Source organism: Diospyros lotus, chromosome 13, assembly GCF_014633365.1.
Source record: "Diospyros lotus cultivar Yz01 chromosome 13, ASM1463336v1, whole genome shotgun sequence".
NCBI lineage: Eukaryota > Viridiplantae > Streptophyta > Magnoliopsida > Ericales > Ebenaceae > Diospyros > Diospyros lotus.
This window is the reverse complement of record NC_068350.1, coordinates 34,296,218-34,323,819: the sequence shown is the minus strand read 5'-3', so window position 1 is coordinate 34,323,819 and position 27,602 is coordinate 34,296,218. Positions and strand designations below refer to the sequence as shown.

Sequence of the window (27,602 nt, the reverse complement as noted above, 5' to 3'; positions counted from 1 at the left end):
AAAGAATTCCCTTAGCCCCTAGAGTTCAGATCAAGAGATTGGACTACGATGAGTTGAGATTTATGTCAGTAGATTGTAAGTTCAATTCCTTACCTAATGTAATGAGGCAACTCCTACTAAAATCGAGAGCATAAACGATGAAAAACCGCACAAGAACGATAATTCCAAGAAACAATTCCTTTATCTTGAGAGAAGTTGCACTAACCTCACCTCCTCTTAAAGGAGGGAGAGATATGGTTGCATCAGAGAAAAAAAGGGCACTTCTAATATTGTGGAGGGATCATAATTGCAGTCTGCAGATGGGTTTGAAGCAGAAAGTACTGTTCGTTAATGTCACATTCGCACATGCAGACTCAAAAAGTGAGACAAAAGCAGAAATTAAGTATACTTTGCACCCCTATAGAGTGCACTGAATGCATTTTCTCCCTTAAATTCTTCACCTGCATGATGCATCATTCAGCCCATTGCCCCAACTAAACCGCCTGCAAGTTTTCATCTGCGAAATTGGACAAAACACAACACCAGAGGCAAGATCCTTCACACAATACACACATATATATATTATTGTTGTCTCTCACAAACAGCAAACCACACCCATCAGTTCACAAAAGCCAGATCCTCACACAGTACACACACATCGTCATTGTCACTCTCGCAAACAACAAACCATACCACCTGTTAACAACAGGGACAAAAGGCAGGTAGATCCCTGCACAATCCACACACCAGATTGACAGTAACTGATATCAAGCAACCAAAATGTCTTAAAAACAGTATCCCCAGATACCAATGGGTGCTCGATGGCACCCTCTTGGCGGGATTATAGAGTTTGGTCCAGGATTCAACTGAAAGTTGGAGTTCATTTTGAGTGCTAACCAGGATGGTAGCATAAACAGGGATGCATCGGTTGATCACCCTCGAGGCCGGGCAAGCCAAAGAGAACTAAGGGCTCGAAGACGGTTGAAATAGTCATTCATAGCGAAAAGCGCACGAGCTGATTGTCTGGCCGTCAGTAGCCGGTGCAAGCGTTGCAGTGCCTGCTGGCGCACACCATCAGCCTGGCAATTCCAAAAAAAGAGAAATTGACATTATGAGAAACTTCAGTCTTATTAGTAGGAAAGGTTAAGATACTAACCAAGTAGCCCAGTATTAGGGTGCATTTACGCATGAAAAAGGTGGGAAGGGCTTATGCGTTACTACTACAATCTGGTCAAAAAATAAAAATGAAGAGAACGCATTTCAGTTGAGCACCACCATGCCTAAATCCTTTTGCTAAACAATGGAAGGAGGTGCTTCCCCAGCAGGAATCCATAGACCCTCTTTTGGTTGCTCACCCTTCACTTAAGGCAAACTCAATTAAGTTCAACTCTGTCAGACTAAACACTTGGCTGAAGTGAAAGGAGCACATCCAACATAATGCTCAAACGCTAGCAGACTACAATATCCTATAAACAAATATCTATTACAAAATAATCAATTAAAGAATGGCATCAGAAGAAAGGTTTCAACATTTAACAGGTTTGCACAAGCAATGTAATGAAGAAGATATGGTCATGGATAGAGATGATTAGCAAGTGAGAATCCATATAGCTGACCTCACCTAATGACATTACAGCTTGATATGCTGTTTTTCACAACCAATGTTGATACTAAACATAATTTGCAAAAGAATAGACTTTGAGGCAGATTCAGTGGCCCAGCTGAATCAAAAGGTTACACAGTATAACTGAACAAAGAGAAAAATTGCATTATTGAAGGCAAACAAGCTTGTGATGATATACCAAATGAAAATAAAAGGGGAAGCAAAAAAAAAAGAGGAACTTGGAGACTATACAATTGGAGTTCCAAGTTGTCACGAACATCGTAAGCTTTCTACCAATCAAGTAAAGAACAGTAACCATAAAAGAGCAGAAAAGTATACAAGAAAATGATAAAAGGATGTTACCTGGCGGACATAACCATGAAGTGTTCCTAACTTTCCCATGGCCATCGCCATTTGACCCATGTAATTAGCCATATTTTCTGATGACCCCGATAAACCAGCATAACCATTCATCAGTGTCTCTGCCACAGTTTGCAGGAATGCTTCCATCTCCTGAGAGAGAGCATCTTCAGCCCGTCGCGCATATTGCTGCAAGTTGTAGATTCCCATTACCTGTTGTTCAGTCAAAGGCTCTACTTGATTCTTCACGAGCTGTGGTGACATTTTACACAACCAATAAGACAAATGAGTTGAATGATGAAACAAATAAAAAGAGCAAAAAGGAAAACTACAATAGAGTTGAAGATGTGTAATTATTTTTCAAATGTTTTTTACATTTAGGGTTAACTACATTAAGGAAACTTGCAACAGTTCAAATGCTTTGTTGTCACAGGTTCACAAAATACAATTCTCTGGTGAGGAACATTCATGACAAAAAACAAAAGGCACTGGTTTTAAGGCTAGTCAGAAGGATTAAATTATCCTTTACCATTCCAATACCTAACCAATTTGGGAAATCATCACAAGACAATCAATAAGACTAGTAACTTCAATTTAGTCCCGTGCATTTTCACCTATTTCAGAAGAGGACAAGAAACTTGAGGTTAGACCTATCACCAAACACTAGGATACATATAAATTCTTGATCCTTTAAAGATCCCTTCCGTCACCTCCTAAACAATACCTTTGAGTCTAAATCAGTTAACACAAAAATACTATGGGAGAAAAAGAAGCTTCGGTATACAGTCAAAATGAACGCCCATTTTAAACAATTGGTCATCATGACGATGACGATATATTACCCCCAAAAATCAGGGACTTTGTATTCACCAATGGGATAGTATATTCTAGGCAACTACAGAACCTATCAGTTACAAGGTTTACGTTTTAAAACAAACATGAAATCCTCAGAAATAATCCCACTGAAAAATTGTTAGAATACCTCAACATGTCCATTGAACATGACACCTGGTATAACTTTTACTAAACTTTTCCTAGCTACACGATCACCTTTTTGTACGACTCAGAATGTTGGGCAATTAAGTATCAATATGTGCAAAATATAAACGTAACATAAAATGAGGATGCTATGGATACGCAACCAGAAAAGAGAAGACAAAATAAAAAACAAGATCATATTTAATACAGTTGGGATCATGCCTATTGAAGATAAGATGCATGAGATACAATCAAGATGCCTTGGACATGTCAAAAGAAGACACACCTATGAAGTGAGTGCACAAGATGGAGGAAGTTTGCAGCAAAATAGAGAGAAGATGACCAAAGAAAACTAGTAGAAAACCCTTAAAACAAAAATATAAGATATACTGGTCTTATAGGGATGTGACCATGGATAGAGATGGTTGGAGGTCCAGAATTCATGTAGTTGACCTTGCCTATTAGGATTATAGCTTGTGATTGTTGTCATAGTTGTCCAGTTCAACAATCACTTTCATAGCTCAGTTCATTAGAACACAACACACTGTTAATATTAATTTTTAGGTATATGAATCACAAAACCTTTTGGAGTATTGATATCTGCACGCATCACATAATCTAAAATTTCAAAATAAGGATTGACAACATTAACAAAAAGACAACAGCTATGAATTCCTCAGATGTGTAAGTCCCAACACATTTACTTTTTATAGAAAAATGTAATGGAGAATAGAGGACAAGAGTTGCTAAAACTAGAAACTAAATTAGAAGGGTTATGTAAGCTAGACCTTATTATTCTAAAGTGCGTGTCACAAGCATGCGTAAAAATCCAGCCAAAGGACTATTTTAGTAAAATAATAATAATAATAATATTTCCTAAAGCCCTGGAGCTTGTTGATGGATAAAATTCAAGTACATAAAATCAACGGATCCATCAAGAATCACACCTTCAGAATTTCAGATGAGCGGAAGCCACCAATCCACATAAAACACCGCTCTGCAGGGGTTTGCCACATTCCTGACAAGATGTGAAAGACATCGGCTTTTGCAGCATTGCCCTTCAGCTTGAAAACATCTTCAAAATGGGCAATGACCTTGTCCACCATAGTCTGAACTTCAGTGTCACCAGCCTGTGAATTAATTGCTGTTCTAAGCACATTTATCTGCCTATTGTGCTCGTCCAACCACAGGGCATATTCAAAATCAAAGGGCAAGGTACCTACAGAAACATGCAATGCACAATGTTGACTTTTCCATTAATGCCCGTTCCTGTAAATATGTTGATAGAAATAGCACCACTGACCGAAGAATTAAAAAAACAAAGGACATTACAAGAGAGACTTGCATGTCTGGTCACTTTTGTGATGAGATCGTGCAAAACCCAGAAGATGAATTCCATAACAAAGAAAACAAAAGCATGGTACTCCAGATATTTAAAGTGCATGGTAAATCCCATCATGAGGTAACATTTGACCCTATTCGTTCCAAACATTACCTTCAACCCTTACCCCTTCTGCCATGCCCAACTTGACCAATGTGTCATCATCATCATAAAACTTAATCCCAATAATAGGGATCAGTTAGATGAATTCTAACTTTCTAATAATCTCTATTTACGATAATTTTCTGTAAGGCCATAATATTTCAAGTCTTGTCTAGGGGTTTTGTGCAGGGGTTTTTTTACTAAATATTTTGGTCTTCTTTTACCCCCCCCCCCCCCCCTCTTTTTTTTTTTTTAATTTTAGATGACCAAAAAAATACACTCATACCAAATATGATTTATTTATTTTTTACAGAAAAAATATATACAAATCTTCTACCTCTTTTGCTACATGGTTCTTCAATTCCACCAACTGATTTCACAAATTTGTTTATTGATCTTCTTCTCACATGTCTAAACCATCTTAATCAATCCTATCTTATTACAAGTAATCTCATTTTCAATTCTGTCTTCTCGTAATCACTTCTATCTTATTACAGGTAATCTCATTTCCGATTCTGTTTTCTCATATGGCTGCACGTCCACCATAGCATCCCCATCTTAGTTAGGCTTATATTTTGCATATATTATTGATAAACTGCCCAACATCCATGCCATATGTAAAATAAGAAAATGTAAAATTGTATTTCATAAATGAGGTGTCCAAGGACTTGTATACATGCATCCTGTTCAAATGTAAGGAAATTATATATTTTAAAGATAATACTCAATATATACAAATCATCTAAATATATAGTTACTTAATATACAAATCATCTATATATTCTAAAGATAGGTTCTAAACATTCATGCTCCACCTCAAGCTGGAACACAAATGTTGATCATGCCAAGCTTGATGCATATGTAGCTAACAAGGATCTCTAAGCGGCCTAGTGAACAAGTAAGCTAACTGATCATGAGAACCCACAAATGATGTGGCAATTTCTCGAGAGAACAACTTCTCCCCCAACAAAATGACAGTTAATCTCAATATGTTTGGTTCTTTCATGGAACACCAGATTAGAAGCAATATGCATTGCAACTAAATTGTCACAAATCAACTTCATAAACTTGATCTGAATGACACGAAACTCCTCAACCAATTGTTTCAACCATATCAACTCACATGTGGTTAGAGCCATTGCCCAATATTCAGCCTCTACACTAGATAGGGCGATAACATTTTGTTTCTTACTCTTTTAAGAGACCAAGTTGCCATCAACAAATACACAATATCCAAATATGGATCATCTATCACTAGGAGATATTGCCAAACAGCATCTATATATCCACAAACTGACTATGGCAATAACCTTGATACAACACACCTTGGTTAGGGGCACCTATAACACCTGAATTTTTCGAAAGAGATAAATAGGAGGGAAATTTCAGATGATATTGATTGTTATAATTGTGGAGGGACTAGGATTCAAGTTATAAATTAGGATTTATTAAAGAATTGGAAACAAATCAATTCCTTGTTGAAGAGGGATTACTTGTCCAATTTGGAAACAAACCAATTCTTTGAAAAGGGATTAGGATTGGTGATGTGAATATTGAAGATAAATTAGAAAAAAAAAAAAAAAAACTGTGTATCATCTGATTAGGAGTCGATAAAGATTATGATTAATTGAAGAATTAGAAACAAAAGAAGAAATCGAATCCAAAACCAAAGAGGAATTGGATGAACCCTAATAAGCATATAAATACAAGCTTAGAGGATTACATCATCAAACTTTGAGCTAAAGGAATCAGTAAGAAGCAAGGTCACTGGATATTTGTGGATTATATTGTGGATCTTCTCTTCTCTATGAAGGGGTCAGGTGACTAGCTATTTCTGCACTAGGATGTTTTGAAAATTATTCCTATGCAGGATTGAAAATTGTTTTGACACAATATATGTTCTCAATTTTGCTACTTGATACATGTTGATTTGAAAACAAATTGAGCATTAGTAGTTGTAAAAATTGTTTCGAAAAGATTATCAATGGTGTTAGTATGTGATAATAAGTTGGAACCATTAGGGAAGTCCAAGGGCTACTTTGGCTACTAAAATTCGACTACCTATACCATGCCATAGGAATTTTAGTTTCTTAATAGAAGGAGATGGAATGATGTATTCTAGTTGTGCTCCACTGGGTAGTAGATCCTAGGGGAAATTATTAGGTCCCCTTGTACAATGATTGGATCTAAGGCTATACTGCACATTAAGATATTTATTGCAATTTGAATTGATTATTGAATATTATTGTAGTTCCCTTGAATAAATGACATTTTATATATCGTGAAAAATTACTAGCTATACCATTTGATATGATGTAATTTTTATTGGTGATACATGTTATTACATGGGAATATTGGTGAAACTTTGAATTTAAATTATTTTTTATATGTATATAAAATCCTTTATTTTGGATATTGATCCATTATGCAAGGGTAACCTTCACTGGACTTCAATCTCACCACTCTCCCTAAAATATTTTCAAGTGAAAAGGATTAGCAAGACTAGACATGGGGGGCATGGGGGATGTCAATGGACTCAGTTTAGAAAGTCTTATTTTCAATTACTTTTGATTTATTTCAGTTATGTAAATCTAGAGGATATTAGAGATTATGGGTTTTTTTTTTAAGTTTAATGAACTTTAAGTCTTTTCTTAGGGTTCACGACCAGTTACACAACCCGTAGAGGAGGGAGTGAGAACAACATTTAAGTGGCTAAGGATGCAAATTACTTTGTCCCAAATGACTGTCACAAAGTGAATTTTGAAATTGACTTATCACACTACATGAATGCAATATCTTCAAGGGTGATTGTGTGGTAGTTAAGTTTGCCAACCAACTGACAATGGTGCCCAAGGTTAGAAATAGGTCTCCCATGTCCCAATAACAATTTGATATTTGGATTCATAGGGGTATTGACTACTTTGCATCCAAACATCTCTATCTCTTCTAGCATATTCAGAGTAAATTTTCTTTGAGAAATATAGATGCCTTGCTTTGAACGGTGCCATCTCAATACCTAGAAAATATGTCAATTGACCCAAATCCTTGAAATTGTTGTCAGAGGCATGTGTCTTCAACTCAGATACCAACACCATCCCCTGTAATAACTATATCACTAACACATGCCACCAAAGGAATGTGACAACTTGATTTGGAGCAATAAAAGACTGAATGATCAGCCTTGCTTCGAGTTAACTCGAACTCCAGACAACTTGACTAAATCTACTAAACCAAACCCGAGGAAATTGTTTTAGGCTATATAAGAATTTGCAAAGATGACACCATTGCAGACTCCTTGAGCAACGATACTAGGAGGTTGCACCATATAAACCTTCTCTTCTAAGGCACCATGGAGAAAAGGATTCTAGATATCTAACTGATGAGGAGGTCAATGAGATATGACAACAAGAGACAAAAATAATTAAATAGAGGAGATCTTAGCAACAGGAGAGAAAGTGTCCCCCCAATCAAGGCCAAAAGTTTGAGTGTACCCTTTACCACCAAGGCGAGCTTTAAGGCAATCAACCTAGCTATTTAGACAAACCTTGATAGTATAAACTGACGACACCCAACAATAAACTTACCTTGAGGGAGAGGTACTAAGTCCCAAGTCCCATTGGAATGTAATTGTAGAATCTTGCGACCTTGAGAAAGGGCACTTGCAACAATCTTAGCAATAGATATAGAAGATAAAGAAGAGACAAAAGCAATATATCCAGGAGATAAAGAACGATAACTAACAAAATTGAAATGGGATGATGAGTAGTATATCGAACAAGAACCTTACAAAGATCAAAAGGCAAATCAAGATCATGAGATGAGGGAGACAAACTAGAGGAAGGAAGCTCAACCAACACATAGGATGAATCAACAAGTTGCTCCATTGTCTGTCTACTACAAGCTCAGTTGGTGGGTCCACATGCTAAGGAGGACATTGATAAGTCTAAAGATTGGGGTGATCAGGCAAGAGGAAAATGAAAGTGGAGTAGAAGATGGAAGATCAAGAAAGAGGGTAAGCAAACCTAAACTAGTCAACACCGATTCAAACAACTCAAATGATGGAGAAAAATAAGGGAATGACTCAAAAAAGATAACATTGGCAGAGAAAAGTATCGAGCTAACTCAGGAGAATAGCATCGATACCTCTTTTGAAGATGGGAATAACCAAGAAAAATATATTTGAGAGATAGGGTAGATAACTTATTGAGACCTGGAGCAAGGTGATGGATAAAGCATGTACATTCGAATATATGAGTTAGGGAGTATATGTTAGCCTTAGGAAAAAGAACAGAGTAAGGAACCTAGTTGTAAGGACAAATGAAGACATCCAATTAATCAAATAGCACACTGTTAAAACATCATCCCAATAATGGAGAGGGACATGCATATAAAGAAGTAGAGTGTGTGCAATTTCTTTTTAAATGATGATTCTTCCTTTCAGGGACTCTATATTGATTGTTGTGGGGTTCTCGAACAAGAAGATTAGTGAAGGATCCTGTGTAAGATTCAAAAGGTGCAGACAAGTATTCAAGTGCATTATCACTACGAAGAACAAGAACTGGCACATCAAGTTGAGTGTAAATTTTAGCATAAAAGGTGGTGAAGATGGAAAATAATTCTGCACAATTTTTTATTGGATATACCTAGGTAGTTTGTGAAAAATCATCAATAAAGATGACAAAATAACGAAGTCCTTGTTTTAAAGGAACACAATTAGGACCCCAAACATTGGAATGAACAACTAAAAAGGGAGAACTTACATGTTTATTAACTCAACTTGAGAATGAACTACGACTATGTTTCTGAAGTTGACATGACTCACACTCTAAGGTAGGGAGACTAGACAAACTAAATCATCTTCCTTAGACTAGATAGAGATAGGGGCCCTGAGCCACAATGTACTTCTAGGGATGAAGTCATAGTAGTGCATGCCACAAATGGAGCAAATGAAGAGAGACTCATGCCTTGTGCCAATAGTCATCTTCTCTTTTGATCCTAAACAAAGACAAAATCAAATAAAAAGGTTATGGTATAATTAAGATTAGAGTGACTTGATTAACAAAAAGTAAATTAAAGGGATATTGTGATAAATTAAAGGGCAAAGTAGACAGGGTTTAACACTCTCAATACCCTTGACTAATGCTTGAGAATCATCAACTAGTGCAACAGCAGTAAAGACCCCAAACTTAGGATATGAGAGAGTAGAGAATTGTTACTAGACATGTGGTTAGTAACGCCAAAGAAAAAAAACCATGGACCGAGAGAAGAGGGTTGTGTAAACAAGTAGTGGGGTTACTAGTTTGAGCAAAAGATGTTATAGATGAAGGGTCACGCTGTGCTGCTCAAAACTAAAGGAATCGAGCATACTCCACACTTGAGATAGTCATTAAGGAGATCTACTAGGGGTTGTTTTAGTTGCTTGGGTATGACCATGTCCATTGCCACAACAACCACCACCACTTATAGAGTTGTGCGATATCTCAACTCTTCACCCATTCTCCCAATTCAATTTACAAATTGCATTTTGTGCATCCCTATGGACATCGAATTCGATGAAAGCATATCCTGGTGGCCTCCTTGCAACCCAAACATTGTGTGTAAAACCAAATACCCAAAATTAATCTTCTAGCTCTCGCTTAGTGATACATGGGCCTCAAAGTTTCCAATGTAAACACGAAACATCTTATAGTGTTCCTAAAATCTTGGTCTAGAACAACAAAGATACAATGCAACTAGATGAAAAATGCGTAAGAAAGTTCAAATCCAAGAACTCATATTCCAGATATGAGAGTTGCACAAAAAGGGATCTGAATCACGTTGAACTGGGTCGCATCTCACACAACTTAAATCACTGATGAAAGGACGTGTCACTTGAGGGTCATTGATGGATGAGATAACTGACAAACAGAGCTAACAACATGATCTACAGAGTCGCACAAAGGAGATGCACAACAAGATCTAAGAAAATCAAGATCAAAAGGGAAGCAATATCTAAAGAATAGTCGCTTGGGGGTCATTGGTGTTGGAAGGAAGCCTAGAAGGTGACTAGAGGTGGATAGTGTCGGCAACAATGATGATGAATGAAGGTGCTGATGTCAAAAATTGACAGCAACAGCTGACTAAAACTAGGGTTAAGAGTTTTCTCCCCCTTTCTTTTCCTTTCTTTTCTTTTTTTTTTTATAGTGCCTTGATACCATGTAAAATAAGAAATGTAAAATTGAATTTTTCATAAATGAGGTGTACAAGGACTTATATACATGCATCCTATTCTAATGTAAGGAAACAATATATTCTAAAAATATATACAAATCATCTAAGTATATATAGTTAGTTAATATAAACATCATAATCAAAATATCATAATCCTTTTTAACACAATACAACAAAGAGATAATCTTATAGACATCCAATAGAATATATCTTTTAGTTTTAAATGCATTTTACAATAAAAAAAGACACTTCTCTAGTTTAATGATTTTACTTTGATTATGTGAGTAAAATCCTCAATAATCTCCCTTTTCTTAACAAGTGATCTAAGATACCAAAATTGATTATTTTTATGAATGACTTGATCCTCATGTCTTCCCATGATATCACACACTTCTAATGTTACTAAACTTACATCCAGATATTCAATTCTCAGCTTACTCAAATTCATTTGATTCTAAGGTGTCCCTCCACAATTTAAACATAACATTCACACCTCCTTTTGTCTCATCCATTAAACAATATTATCTGCAAATAACATAGACCAAGGTGCCCCTTCTTTGATGTGCTCTGTCCACCTCGAATATGATGTATATTCAAAGAATAAATCAACATGTACGATAAAGTCCAACCCCTTTGAAGTTACAAGTCAAAAATTTAATTAGTAAGAGACAACTCTAAATATTGACACAAGTACAATGATTATGGAAAACATCATTCAAATGGATATAGCCCATTACCCAAAAAATATTCAGAATGAGACAAAGTGCTGATAACCAGAGGAGGAGACTGCCATGTTTCTAAAGAATAGGAAGAAAGCTAGAATAGCAACATAAATAACATTTTGAAAAGAAGACGAGGTCAAGAGAACAATAACCTATAAACAGTACGTCTGGCATTCAATCTTTTTATACTCCAGACTTGTATCAGACATGTTACATATTTTAAGTGTGAATTGGTATTGGCCCTTAAATCAACATTACGCTTACCATTATTATGGAGACTAAACTTCTAGATCTTGCTAAACAACCATATTCATCTAAATGCATCCAAATTGGCGTGAACAAGCTAATCAACAAGCTCCAAGGATGTCTAAGCAAAAGGCTCAAGCTGAACACTTCATTGAATGACCCAAGTAAAGATGACAAAGCAAAGCACATTTCACATTCGAAAGCATGTGTAGCTGCATCAAATCTAATTGGCAAGATAGGTTTCAGTAACAAATTCCCCAACCATATACTGTAAGTTCTCTATATACCATTCCAAATACCAGCAAATATGCATATTAAACTTCTATAACTGTCGTGAGTGATGTCCATTTGACAAACTGCTAGAAGCAAATCAAGAATTCAATGCACAGTATCAACTATCAAAATATTTTGCTATCATATTCAGCTTGCTTTGGAGTAAAAATTGAAAACAAGGAATCAAGTGGTAGGGCAAAAGTATGGATACCATTTCCACTCACTACATGGGACAGATCTCCACGGCTTGAAATAAATATCCCCTGAGTAAAAGAAGAATTAGCAGGCAAACAAAATTGATGCACATGTATTTCATCCACCGAAAAGATTAAAACCTGTCGGTGGGCTTGTTGCTGCTCAAGCTCGATCAACCTCTGTTGACTATTCTCCAGATGTTTTACATAGGCCTACAGAAACAAGGGAGAAAAAATTTAAAGGAAAAAATAAAAAGATTCATATTTAATGCAAGCATGCACAATGTTACAAATACAATTATAACCTTTATACTGTACAACAACTACATAACAAGCCTTTATCCCACTATGTGGGGTCGGCTATAACTGTTATACCATAACAGATAAATTTATGAGGCAGTGCATCCAACACATAATCACTGATATGCATTTGTCAATTACAAATGACATTTAGAACTAAAGTGTTGGAGAAGATAAAGGAAAAAGGAGAAATAATTTCAAGCTGTAAACGGGTAGATAAGGAGATGAGATTAATATGAGAAAAGATTGGAAAAGTTCGAACTAAGAAGATAAAGGAAAGGAAGGATAAAGCTGTTCCAAAACCAGATAAGGAAGTCCTAGTTCAAATGAACTCTAATATGGAATATGTTGTTAACTAAATTGTTGTAATCTATTCCTGTATTTTAGAGAATTTCTAGGGGGGAGTGTGTATATATAGTGCATCTCTCGGATCAATGAAAGTATAGAAGTACATTTGTTTCATTAAGCTTCCAACATTCCTTTTATTTTTCGTGGTATCAAAGCCACGCTCTTGTGGCAGACGTTCATTTCTTCCCTATGACCTATAGATTCCTTTAGATACACTCAATCAGCTAGTGAAACATCTACCACCATACCTCCTCCAACTAGGAATACACAAGTTCCAGCCACTCTAATGGCTCTTGATAGCCATTCCCTCTAGATTACTCAGCATAAATTGAATGGAACCAATTTTCGAGAATCGTCCCAATCAATTTTGCTAGCAGTTCGAGGAAAAGGAAAGGCTGGTTATTTGACAGGTGCAGTTTCTAAGCCCAACACAGACTCAACAACCTATGGCATTTGGGAGGCAAAAAACTCTATTGTCATGGCCTGGTTGGTTAATTCTATGGAGCCAAAGATTGGAAGAACTTACTTGTTCTACAAGACAACCCAGGAAATTTGGGAAGCTATACAAGAAATATATTCAAACATGGAAAACACTACCCAATGTTTTCAGATTCGATCTAACATTCGGACAACAAGGCAAGGTACTAATTCTGTTATTGAATATTACAACACTCTAATAGAATTGTGGTAGAAGATGGCCCTATTTTATGAAATCACTTGGGAGTGTTCTGAAGATGGAAGAAAGTATGACAAGATGATAGAAAAGGAGAGAGTGTTTTGACTTCCTATGCAGCCTTGATGAAGTTAGAGCCTGACTACTTAGAACTAAAGCTTTTCCATCAATAAGGGAAGTTTTTGCATGAGTCGGGCGAGAAGAAAGCATGAAGAAGGTAATGCTAACTTCATCAGGAACTTCCGATTTTGATGCATACACACAAACATCAGCCCTAGTCTCTTCAAGGATGAAAACACCTAACACATCTAGAGGAGAGTCCCAGAAAGATAAACAATGACGTGACCACTATAATAAGCCATATCACACCAGGGAAACTTGTTGGAAAATCCATAGAAAACTAGCAAATTAGAAGCCTAAGAATCAGAGGAAGGCGAATCGAGCAGCATATAGGGTAGAAGTTGAGACTGGAAAATCAACCAACCTAACTTTATCGACAGATCAGTTGGAAGTTTTACAATAATTGTTGAGCCAAACTAAGGTGATCAAACCTGAGACCACAAAAAATCCTAATTTGGCAGTGTCCTTGGCTAAACAAGGTATATCTAGACACTCCCTAATCTCATTTAAATTCCCTATAGACTATTGGATAATAGACACAAGTGCTTCAGATCGCATGATCGATTCACTCAAGGTGTTGTCAACCTATGAACCTTGTGATCAGGGTATAACTATCTCAATGGCTGATGGTACTACATCTATGGCTCGAAGGAAAGGGACAGCCAATGTGGCAAGCTTAATTCTGAAATTGGTATTATATGTACCTGATTTGAAATGTAACTTACTATAAGTAAGTAAACTAACTAAAGACAGGAGTTGTTTGGTGACATTTTTCCCTTCTTGTTGTGAATTTCAAGACCTATCTTTAGGGAAGATGATTGGCACTGCTGAGGAGAAAGGAGGTCTCTATTATATCTCAGGGGTTGGTCATTCTCTTGGATCTAGGTCACATATTTGATCCTCCTTGTCTACTATTTCAGATTATGAGATTATGTTATGACACCAACGTTTAGGGCATCCTAGTTTCAATTATCTTAAAGTTCTGTATCCTTCTTTTTTATTAATAAAAGGAGCCATTTTTTTCACTGTGAACAATATATCCTTGCTAAACAAACCAAAAGTTCACGTCCAACTTATAAATATAAGCCTTCAAAGCCATTTTATTTGGTTCATAGTGATATTTGGGACCCAACAAGGACTCCTAACTTAACTAACACTCATTGGTTCATCACATTTATAAATGACCATACAAGGGTTAGCTAGGTGTTCTTAATGAAAGACAAATCTGAAGCCTATATTGTTTTCAAAAGGTTTCATCAAATGATAAAAAATGTCTTTCAATCCTCCATCCATGTTTTACGTCCAAATAATGGCCAGGAATATTTTCCAATGACTTTAATCATTATCTAACTAAGCACAAAATTATTCAACAAAGTTCATGCCCTTACAACTCTCAATAAAATGGGATAACAGAAAGAAAAAACTGTCATCTTCTTGAGACTGCAATGGCTATCATGTTTACTAATTCAATGCCTAATGCTTACTGGGGAGAAGCAATTCTTATAGCCTCATATCTTATTAATCGACTTCCCTCCGAGGTCCTTGCATTTAGAACTCCCCTAAGTGTCTTTCTTGACTTCTATCCTCATCATACTCGAGTCCTAAATCCTCTTTCCCCAAAGGTTTTCGGGTGTATTGTTTTTGTATAAAAGTACCAACCTTCTCAATCCAAACTTGAACCTAAAGCTCTCAAATGCATAATGGTTGGTCATTCTCCCACTCAACAAGGGTATAAATACTACAGTCCTTCTACACGACACTTTATTGTCTTGTGATGTATCCTTCCTTGAGCATCAACCATTTTTCTCCCCTATTCCTCTATAGGAGGGCACACCTATTGTAAAGGAATATTGGGAGTCCACCATATCTCTACCTATGAGTTCACCTCTTATCTCTCCTCTTACTTCCCTACCCTCTATGATTTTTGCTCCTAAACCACCTCTTACTACTGAATCAGCTTCTCCTACTAAACCAGTTCCTCCTACCCAAAACTTAGTGCCTAATCCAGGGGGAGATCAGAAAAACCAAATCCAAGATGATCCAACTTCTGACAAACCATCCTTGGTGTATTCTATAAGGCCTCGTAATCCTCAGCCAGACCTATTGTCTAATCCAGAGATATGACCGGATACTAGAACTATGGAAGATGATGGTGAGGTGGAAAGGATGAGATCTAACAGATTGGATGATCTAGATATCCCAATAGCACTAAGGAAAAGGGTGAGATCATGTACCAAACACTTTATTTCAAATTATTTGGGGTATTCAAATCTATCTCCTCAATTCAAGGCTTTTACTATTAGCATTGATGATATTGTGATTCCTAGAGATACATATCATGCATTACAGGATGAGAAATGGGAGGCAGTAGTTATGGATGAGATGCAAGCTTTAGAAGCCAATGGAACTCGGGATATTGTGAGGCTACTTGATGGAAAGAAAATTGTTGGCAACAAATGGGTTTTTATAGTAAGTATAAGTCAAATGGAAGCATTGACAGGTACAATGCTAGACTAGTAGCCCAAGGGTTTACAAAAACCCAAAGACTTAATTATGAGGAGACTTTGCCTCGGGTAGCTAAGCTTAATTCTATCTGGGTATTACTCTCATTAGTTGTCAATCTGGATAGAAAATTGCACCAGCTGATATCAGGAATGCTTTCTTGAATGGGGAACTAGAAGAAGAGATTTATATGAGGATACCCTTGGATTTTGAGACAGGGAACACAAAGGGGAAGGTATGTAAATTGAAGAAATCACCATATGGTCTTAAGTAGTCCCCTAGGGCATGGTTCAAATGGTTTAGTAACACTCTAACCAAGCTAGGATACAAACAAGGGCAGACGAACCATACCCTATTTGTAAAACTCGAACCAGATGGGAGGAGAACAATCCTCATTGTGTATGTGGATGACATTATCATCATAGGAGATAACATCCTGGAAATTGAAAATCTCAAGGAGAAACAAATGACCGCATTTTAAGTAAAAGACTTAGGAGAATTGAGATATTTCCTTGGAATGGAAGTGTCTAAATGCAAAGAAGGAATTTTCATATTCCAGAGGAAGTACACGATAGATTTGCTGAAGGAAATTGACAAACTTAGGTGTAAACCTACCAGTACTCCACTAGAACCCAATTGGAAGAATAAAGAAGACAGCAAAGGAGAATACCGAATGGATAAGGGAAGATATCAACGCCTAGTAGGTAAGCCAATCTATTTATCACTCACATGTCCTGACATTGCATATGTTGTAAGCATAATTAGTCAGTTCATGCATTCACCTACAAAAAAACATCTTGAGGCAGCACATCACATCCTTAGGTATCTCAAAAAAACACTTGGGAAATGACTTTTATTTAAGAAGACTCAAGACAAGGGGATTAGTGGATATGTAGATGCAGATTGGACTGGTTCCATTGAGGATAGCAGATCTACATCAGGATATTGCATTAAATTATGAGGTAATTTGGTTACATGGAGAAGCAACCAGTAGTGGCTCGTAGCAATTTAGAAGCATAATACAAAGCTATTGCTCAAGGCATATGTGAGGTGATTTGGGTGGAAAAATTGATGAAGGACCTAAACATACTTGTATCCTCTCCAAAGAGGCTCTATAGTGATAGTAAGTTGGCAATAAGTATTGTAAATAATCTGGTACAATATGACCGGATGAAACATGTAAGAATTGACCGACATTTTGTCAAGCAAGAGATTGATAGAGGAGATATAAGTCTTACTTATATTCCTACTGAGTTTCAAGAGGTAGATATTCTTATAAAGGCAATGCAGAAGCAAGGATTTGAATCCATTCGAGGCAAGTTGGGAATGATGGATATCTATTCACTAGCTTGAGGGGAAGTGTTGGAGAAGATAAAGGAAAAAGGAGAAATAATTCCAAGTTGTAAACAGGTAGATAAGGAGATAAGGAGATGGGATTAATATGAGAAAAGATTGGAAAAGTTCAAACTAAGAAGATAAAGGAAGGGAAGGATAAAGTTGTTCCAAAACCAAATAAGGAAGTCTTAGTTCAAATGAATTCTAATATGGAATATGTTGTTATCTAAATTGTTGTAATCTATTCTTGTATTTTAGAGAATTTTCAAGGGGTTGTGTGTGTATATGGTGCATCTCTCAGATCAATGAAAGCATGGAAGTACATTTGTTTCATTAAGCTTCCAACATTCCTTTTATTTTTCATAAAATATTAAAACTTCTATAATTGAGAGAACGCACCTTTTTCCTCAATCGACTTCTTCTAGCAGCTTCACGATTCTGCGCAAGCCTCCTTAATGCCTGGTACAAGCATTATGGACAAAGAAATTGGAACAATTAGACAAAGCAGTTAAATAAACTCATCGGAATGTATGGAATTTGTGCAACATTTTTATCCGATCTGCAACTTGAATCAGAGGCAACTATAGCATCAGGCTAACCATTTCAAACCGCAACAAGGGATTACTAGAAATCAATTCAGAACTACAATATACCACGGTCCAGGTCTTCCAGAAAATGAAGAGTTTTTTTTTTTATACTGAGCATAAATAAATTAACACACATGGAAATCAGAATTCAAGTGCTGGTGATTAGAAAAATGATATAATCTACAAAGGGTGTGTTCACAAACAGAGAAATAGGTGAACTAAGCTCAAAGTTTTGTTACTGAAGCACCCACAATCCTCAAAATGTTAAGAAAATATCAGTCACTGTGATAAGGAATAGGATTATTAAATTTTAATGTTTAAATTTGAATTTTAGCATTTAGGTTCTAGATTTTTAGACCTTATCTCTGCATATTGCCTCTTTTCTCTCTCACTTGTTTCTTTCTTTCTTATGCTTCTTCTTCTTCATCTATTCCCTTTCTCTTCAACTTTCCGTAATCTTTTTTCCATTTCACATCAAATTGTGATATTGGACCAAACAATGATCCATGACACTCCATCAGTTTTATCAGTTTGCCTAAGTTTTCATCAATGGCCATCACAATTAGCAACCCAGTCATCACAACACCAAGAATGGGTAGTAAGAGCAAGAAAGAGAATTTACAAGTAATGCTGAATTATCCTAACTGCTTGAAGAATGTTGCACTACTACCATGAAAGAACTGAAACTGTTTTCACCAGCTACACTTTTACTAACACTTGTTCCCAGCACAAACCTCTCCCTCAAAGCAACAGCTTCACTAAGACTGTCCCTCACCTTTTCAAGCACTGCAACAGGAAATATTGACCAACATCACTCCTCCAGAACGGGGAAGAACCCTCTGGAACCATCAGCACAATCTTTTGTATTGATCAACCACCAACGCAAAACTCTAGGATGACAATTTTTAGAACAAAGAGGAGATTGGTAAGGAATAAGGATTATAAAACTTTAATGTTTGAATTTGAATTTTAGAATTTAGGTTTAAGATTCTACTTTATCTTTCATTTATTTGTTGAGATAATTATAGTTAGGCCAATTATGTTTTAATTAGGATGGGATTTGAGCCCATAAATAGGCGTATGATGTATTCAAAAATTATTGCTTTTGATACTGAATACAGAAATCTGTTGATTTTCTATCTCTAGACAGTCTCTCTCGGTTCTCACTCTCTTTCTTAAGCTGCTTCTTCTTCTTCTTATATCACTTCTCTTCCTCTTCAATTTTCTGCAATGTTTTTGCTGTTCCGCATCGAACTGTTCAACAAATGTTTGACCTTTTCCTACCAGCTAATATTCCTGCTAAGGCTAAGGCCTTAATTTATTAACTTATGTTGTTCTCATCCTACAACTGCCAGTATATTTGTTGCTTTTGTAAGAAACCAGAGCCAACAAATAAACAGATATCAAATGAAACGTTTTATGCAAATCAAAAGTATAACTTGAACCCTTGCACTTTCAAGCACAGATTAATAGTTATCTTTTGACCAAACAAAGAAAAAAAGAAGGGCAGGGTGGACTAAATTCTTATTCACTATAACCAAAAAAAGAACGAAAGAAAGAAAAAGATTATCAGAAGCATGACTTTGAGCATATTGATGTAAGATATATCACACAAGATTTTTATATGCATCCACACTTGTTGAGGTACCAGTTCAAGGACTCACATCTGCTGTATTTGAGCGCCCAGCGTTATTGCGATGACTGGTAGAACCAGAACCTATGTTTGGCTGTTGCATTGTTTGCTGTTGTGATGCCTGACGCCCCGCATTAGTAGCAGCTAAATCCATATTGAAGGAAACAAGGGACTGGATATCTGAAAGACACAAGAACACAATGTGAATAAACTTATAATCTCAGTTAAAACAAAATCAAGGCGACAAGGAGTACAAGTTACTTCACCTTACTGATATGCCAAATGGGAATAGGAGCCTCCTATTGAACTACTTGAATTTGGTTGCTGGGAAACAGAGTCTAAAAGACAATGAATTGGCCAATCAAATAGTATTGAGTCAGAAATATGAAAGAAACACCCAAAAAAGAAAAAACACAATAAATGGTAATAAGAAGAAAAGAAATTTACTTTGTCAATAACTTATGCAAAAACAAATCAAAATTTGCAAGCTTCAAACCGCAGATTAAAAGAGAAACATGCGAGTAAAAGTTCACAATTGAATCAATAAAACTATTGTTGAATAGTGACTGCTGAACAATGCAGAGCAGCAATACTGCATTTTCACACCACAAACCGTTCAACATCCCAAATCAGGATACCTGCACTAAAAATTTAGGAATAATAACCCATCAATGAGGACTTCAGGCTGTTCAATTTGCACACTGAGCGATTTTGGTAACTGGACTGGGGTATTGAACCAGAAAGGGAAGAGGCTCAAGGATCAAAGGTCAATGGTCAAACCAGAATGTATTTTATTTAAAAAGTAAATATATAATATTTAAAAGTTTAAAACACTTATCATCACAAATTTATTTGTTAATTCTAGGTCTTAAAAAATAGAGATATATAAAACTAGTTATAATATTTAGTTACACAAATATCTAATTAATAACATATTATTAAAAATATGCATAACTATAATAAGATTTTATTATTATCATCAGCTTATAACTTTCAGATAATAAAACCGATTTAAAGTTAAAATATTGAATTTAGTAGAATTAAATGATTTATTTCTATGGAATTTTAAGTCGTTTGAATTTGAAAGATCAGTACCTCTAGTATTAGGCAGTGTGTGCACTGTAGGTTTGTCTCATTTTAAATTTGATTGGACTTTTGCAGATAATGATGTTTCCTTTGGATTTTGGTCTTATCTCACATATTTTCTCTTCTTTACTCCAATTTCTTCTTCTCCCACTTGTCTCATGCCTTTCACCCAATGATGAGATTTTTTTGGTGGGCTTCCAGTGTTCATGACCTGTTTGTGTTGTACCAAGAATCCCTACATCCTCCCCCCCCCCCCCCCCTTCTCTCTCTCTCTCTCTGTGAAACCATGATTTCTAAAAGATCCCAAATCTCATGTTCCAGTCTTTGCCCCTCTCTCTTTCTCATTGTTGTATTGTTTTAAGCAGTTGAATCGGGCCGGTTCCACCACGTCCTGGTCAACTGCCAGTTCTTCAAGAAAACCGGCCAGTCCCCAGTTTTCCCAATTGAACTGGTCAGGCCAAACGTTGAGAAAAATACACATCAGTAGTTTCTTACTTCAATTTCAAGTAATTCACGCATATTACCTCAGTATGAATGGTAAGCTGCTCTTGATTTGCTTATCCAGTACATGACATGATGATAACCACGGTATTGTAGTCATAAAAAAATAACTATGGAAGTAGTTCAAACAAATAATAGGCCTAACAAGATGGCAGTCAATCACGGACAAGATTATGTTATATTGTTATTACAGCATGAGGCAAATTAACAGGAAACCTCTGATCACTAGCACAGGACAGAAAGTTTTACTTGGAATGTCAAACCTGCATCTGAAGAAAGAAGCTCTGCATCAAAGCTGAAACACTAGATTGATCTTCTGCACCAGCCTTCAGCCTTGTTCTGCTACCCATTAACAATCATCATTGTTACCACTACCTAGATCTGGAACCAGAAAACAGAATTGCTTAAGCCCCTTAAAAAAAGAAAAAACTATATACATGACACTGATAAATAAACAAAGGATAGCCCAGAAGTTTCTAAATCAGGAACTACGAGACTGACAAAGTCAGAAACAAAATTTCTCTTTTTAACACCAATCATTCCATCAGTGTTCAAAATTGCAGAATTTCATAAGAATAAATAAAAACTTTCGTAAATAGACAACAAGCACTATCCATCAGCGTTCAAAAGCATAGCAGACCTTCAGAATCAATTAAATAAACTAGACCATATCAATTTATACACAACAAGCAGAAATATCCTTGGGTTTGCCAAATCCAACCACTCTCCAGCACGGTACAATCAACAGAATTAAAATCATGAGAAGATACTCTTAGTTCATCTAAGATTACACAAATATTCCACTCGTCACAGCTCAAACTCAAATTTCATACAAATCAAGGAATACCCAGAAGATAAAACCGAAACCCTTACAAATTTTGAAGATAGAAACCAATTCTCTCTGACTTGCGCGCTCCAGGGCCAGTTCTCTCTAACCGAGCTACTCCAAGGCTAATTCACAACAAGCACACAATCTTTACGCTGTAAAGTTCCTCTTATCGAAGAACGCAACAGAGCCGCCTCGAAGAGAGTGTAGTTTTGGCATTTAGTGCCAAGAGAGAGAAAGAGTGGCAGCAGCCTCAACATTGAGTGCTCTTGACATTTTTGGTTTGGAGCATGAACTTAGGGCCTATTAAATATGTTTGCATTTTTAAAGTATTTACTTTTTACTAAAAATTTCAAAAAAAAAAAAGTGCTAGGTTGAGAACTACTTTGCTTTTACAGCACAATTCAAACATCAAAAAAAGTAGGTTGATCTACTTTAAATCAGGAGCAAAGAATTCCCCGTTTTAGATTAAAAACACAACAGCTTATAATGGGACACACTATTTAAAAGCACACAATTGCATTTGATTTGATGAGAGTAGAAACGTATCCTGAGAAGAAAGATGAATATTAATTATTAACTTTTGTATAATAAATAACAACTTTTTCTATTATTTTGTTTAGTTATCATACAAACACTTTAAAGTTTATAATTTTAAAACATTACTTTGGATATTATAAATAATTTTAGTTTTTTTTCAATGCAAAATGATTATATTGGAAAATAATTTTTATACAAAGATGTTTTGCATATATAATCTTTGTTTTTTTTTTTTTTTAAATCTATCTTCAAATGTATACCAATGCCAGTTTTGCATTTGTGTATAAAACATATGTTAAAACAATATATCTTATATAATTTTTGAGAAAATCTATTTTTGGTTAAAATTTTTTTATCTTTAAACAATATGTTTAATATATTATTTCATAAAAATTATTTTACTTTAGAATAAAATATTTTATGTAAAAAAATATTTTTTATAAAAAAAAAACCAAACACTTGAAGATCTAACGATGTTTTATGAGTATATGTCTGATTTATTTTCAAAATAGAAGAATTTAGTTTTGCCCTCAAAACAAAAAAAAATGGCTTACAAAAATTTTCCAGGCAAGTATCTTTTGCATTTTGATGGAAAATATTTTTTGGTTAAAAATATATTTCAATCTAAACACCAAAACATAGGTAAAATATTTCGTGCCCAAACAAACAAAGACTTAATATAAAGTATTTTTTAAAAATACCTTCTTAAAATACTATTGTGTTACGACCCTAGGATTTGCCTAGGGTCTAGGAAGGAATTTGGTAAGAACTAAAGAAAGATAGGGCAGATGAGAAGGAAAGAACAAAATGGACATGATTGAGGAAGAAGAGAGAAAGACAGGAGACAGAACTAGGAGAATTGGGAGAGAGAAAATGAGAGAATTCAAATCATTTATTAAGTAGACTTCCTCTAACTACTCAAGCCTATTTATAGGCTTGCAATTGAAAATGCTAACAACAACAACAGAAAATGCAACTAATAAGGAAAACACTTGACATGTATTACTAATATATCCTTGGAGTTCCTTGGGGGTCGTGACAATCCCCACCCCTTCAAACAATTCTTGTCCTCAAGAATTGACAGTTGTTGACCCCATTCCTCAGCCAATTCCAACCTTAACAATCTGGTTTCTTCTTTGTCTTTTCTTATGCTTATCTTGTATCCTCCTTTTCTTTTATCTTTCCATGTCTTTTTCTCCAAAAACAACAGTACTATGATTTGTTACAACACCTATTTCAGCCATCCACCCATTCCTTGTTGCTCTCAAAATTAATTCCAGTTGACTGGTTACGCCTTCCACCCTATCCTCTCCAACAGTAGAGAGTAATTTGAACTACTTTGCAGGCCAAAACTTGATTCGATGCTGCCACCCTCCCACAAAAATATGAACAAGCAAAGTAGCAAGAGTCTCGTTTCTCTCCACAAAAAACTCCTCCACCATTTTCCCAGCATCTTCTCCTTCCCCATCTTTAGTAGAGGTATCCTCAATTGGAGTATCTTTTACCTCCTGATTGTTGGTGCACACCAAAAGCTCACTTTTAGCAGATTTTTCCTCTGGTAGAACCTCGATAGCTTCTTCAGCAATTACCATTACTTCCTTGGCAGCCTGAATTGCTCAATCCAACTCAGGTTTTTCCTCATTCCTTGCAGCTATCATCCTTATTCTTAGGACCTTATCAGCCTCATACTCTTCCTTAGCTGCAAGGATGCTATCGCTGTCATAATCCTCCTCTTCCAGTGCTACTACATCAACCTCCAGCAAATATAAGCAGTGATGCCCTCCGATATCCTTGTCCGATCTCTCTTCCTTGCCAATGTCTTTAGTTACAATTGGCCGGCCCAAGTCCAATTTTTCTTCAAGTTCATGCTCGACATGATTTGCAGCCTTAGAAGCTTCTTCAATCAATTGACTGCTCTCAGTAGAATTATTAGGCTACAGCTCATGCTTTCTAAAAATGGCTTCCAAGGCGTGTTCCTGGAACCTTGCCTTCTCAGCCGCCTATTTCACGGTTCACAGTTGCAGGCATCATCATCTTGATCATTGACCTTAGTTCATCTCTCAGCCCACTAATAAAATTGGAAACGAAGTACCTCTCCGTTAAGGTAGGTTGCAAAATCAACATCAAGGACCTTAATTCTTCAAATCTAACTCGATAATCTATCACCAATCCCTCATGCCTTAATTTGTTGAACTCCTCAATCCCATCAATCTTTGTTGCAGCACTTGGTCCTTCAGCCATCTCCTCCATTCAATTCCTTGAAAATTCACTGCTGCAACAACTTCTTGCTTAGCTTTTAAGGATCTCTTTGGAAATTTATTCTGGTACTAAAATTCAGCAACCCAAGCCAATGCAATTGCTACTTCCAATTCAGCAACATGAATCCGCCTCAGACATTGCCCAAGCAGTAGCCTAGATCTGAATCAACCTTTAGTTGCTGTTGATAGCCTCCAAATTAATTACCCTTCAAACAATCTGCTTGCTCTGGGTAATTTCAGAAGACAACTTGTTCTAATCAGCTTCGAAAATCTATTCACAACTTCTGAAACCAACACTTCCGCTGTGCAACTCTGAAACCACAATTCTATTACGCACTTATTTCCTAAAATCGCTGATCTAAACAACTTCGATCAGCTTTCAAGAATTGGCAAGCTTTTGCAATTCACCTAAGAATGTATGTCTCAGCCAATGTCCATCTGAGTTCTATCCAACGAACAATCGTCTTCCCTCTGAGTTTGAGTTCAAAATTCAAGCCGCCGACTCTCAGTTTCGTCGACCGCAACTTCCTTCTCGCCTCAACCTCACTTCAGCAATCGAGGATTGAATTTGTGTGGCCTTCAAGTTCGCCTACTCGCAGCTTCCAACTTCACCAGAATTCCATCATTGGAACCTCACGAAGCAGCCTCGATCATCCCTATCTTGATTCGCTTAACTCACAAGCAGCAACAAAGATCTGAATTTCCGCTCCCGACCGCGTCTGCCTTCTCGTCTCAACCACATGCAACGAGTTTGCCGAAATCAAAGTGATTCAAGGATCACCCCAGTCTCACCCAATCACTGACCTTTGCTTGGGATTCCCTTGCATTCTTGAATCGCCCCAGGCTCTGCTTCAGTCGTGCCTCAGCTTCGCCTTTCAAATCCGATTCACTTCCGATCGACGTTTGCTTTGCTCGGCTTCTCCATTCAAATTCGAGTTTAGTTCCGCCATGCAACTAGTTTCTTTCTACCCCGATCAATGCGAATCAAATTCCCCAACGGAGTTGCCACCCAATCACCGTCCACTGTCTCGCTTCGGAAGCAACTTCCACTACATAACTCCTCTTCCTACTTGATCTGAGTTGGTCATTGAAAGTAGTTGCAATTGTTGTTGGCTTCAATCGACTTCTCTTCGATGCCTTAATCTCCATTTAAATCGATGCTCGATCAATTGCCATAAGTCGCTTACACTCTGGCCATTTCGATCCACTTCCACGCAAATGGTGGTTTTCGATTCGCCTTTGCTCACCTCGATCAATACTCGTAGCAGTCTCCAGAGAACCGATTCTGTTTGTTGACTTGCTGAATTAACTTCACAAAATTGCTACTCCGATGCGCCTCAATATTAGCCGATAATTTCTTTGCTCCACTTCGCTGGATCAACTAGTAGAAAATGTCGGAATCACATTTGAAAATCACCTGGTCTGCTTCTACTTCAAAAGTCGAACTAGAATGGCCAAAATTCACCGCCAAGAATTGTCAGAATTACTCAACAGAGAAAATCACCGAGGAACAATAGCTCTGATACCAAATGTTACGACCCTAGGATTTGCCTAGGGTCTAGGAAGGAATTTGGTAAGAACTAAAGGAAGATAGGGCAGATGGGAAGGAAAGAACAGAATGAACATAATTAAGGAAGAAGAGAGAAAGACATGAGAGAGAACTAAGATAATTGGGAGAGGGAAAATGAGAGAATTCAAATCATTCATTAAGTTGACTTCCTCTAACTACTCAAGCCTATTTATAGGCTTACAATTGAAAATGCTAACAACAACAACAGAAAATGCAACTAATAAGGAAAACACTTGACATGTATTACTAATATATCCTTGGGGATGTGACATACTGCTATTTTTAGTCATTCAGCAAATCTACAGTATAATAATAAAATATTAACCAAATACTTATTACTTGCTTTAAAAATTAATAGACATAATACTACACTCAGTTACTAAATAATACTTTTTTATCCATATTGCTTTTACAACACAACACTGCAGCCGCAACATGGCAGGAGACAGCAATACCAAACACGTCTTTAATTGAAGAAAACATTAAGGAAAAACAAGATCATTAGGAAGAGAAAAAATTCAAAGTAGACTATATATATACACGATGATAATAAAGTTCAACAAAATTCCACTACAAGATGGTACTTAATGCTTTTGTGGACAGAATTGGTTATGTTTTAAGAGCATATAACGGGCTGTGGTTAAAATGTCTGTATAATCTTAAACATGAACGAACAGGAAATAGAATGGAAAATAATAACGTCAACTCCCTAATGTGTTGCCAAATTACTTAAGCTGTCCATATTTGTCCCAATTTGATAGCCTCATTCTAATGTCCACATCAATTGCTCAAAGAAATCTAATTAAAGGTTCAAATTTCAATCTAGAGATTCATCCAACAAAGTTCATGCATAACCATTTTTGCACATGAGCCCTCAAAATATAAGAAATTTCACATATTTTCCCCAAAAACACCTTTCTTCCAAAAAGAGAAAGAAGGGGAAAGCAGGAACCTTGGAGATGGTTCTCGAGACGTGTGAGCCCAACCCTGACTGGATTGGTTTGGTGATGTCGTCGGCGTCGTCGGAGCCAGCCGCTTCTTCCGGGAAGACTCGAACGAAGCCGACATAGTCAGCATCGATTCGCCGTCGTTGGAAGAGTCAGCAGTGTTCCCGTCCATTAGAGATGAGATGATCTAGAATCTCCTCTGCTCCCTCTATATATACGAATGAATATATATATATTCTGTCTCTCTCTCAAGGAAAGCAATGGAAGTGCGTGGTGGACGGTAGGGGTTTAGGCGGGTAAAGGAGAGGGAAGCTGATCAATCTGAGGG

The 27,602-nt window shown here is 36.5% G+C and overlaps 1 protein-coding gene across 2 annotated transcripts; it reads right to left on the bottom strand.

The window, feature by feature from the left end:
- Positions 1-536: 536 nt before the first annotated feature.
- Positions 537-27,602, bottom strand: LOC127789212 (transcription factor TGA2.3-like). 2 transcript variants are annotated; one of them, XM_052318036.1, is made up of 10 exons: positions 27,280-27,602; positions 21,383-21,514; positions 19,813-19,884; positions 19,578-19,726; positions 17,726-17,785; positions 12,190-12,261; positions 12,066-12,117; positions 3,868-4,139; positions 1,946-2,194; positions 537-1,058 (listed from the first exon to the last, which is right to left on the bottom strand). In XM_052318036.1, exons 4-10 carry the CDS (start codon positions 19,698-19,700, stop codon positions 912-914), a joined length of 975 nt encoding a protein of 324 aa, XP_052173996.1. In that variant the 5' UTR covers positions 19,701-19,726; positions 19,813-19,884; positions 21,383-21,514; positions 27,280-27,602; the 3' UTR covers positions 537-911. The 2 variants fall into 2 exon arrangements, with proteins under 2 accessions (XP_052173996.1, XP_052173995.1); XM_052318035.1 differs by having other exon boundaries at positions 21,397-21,514.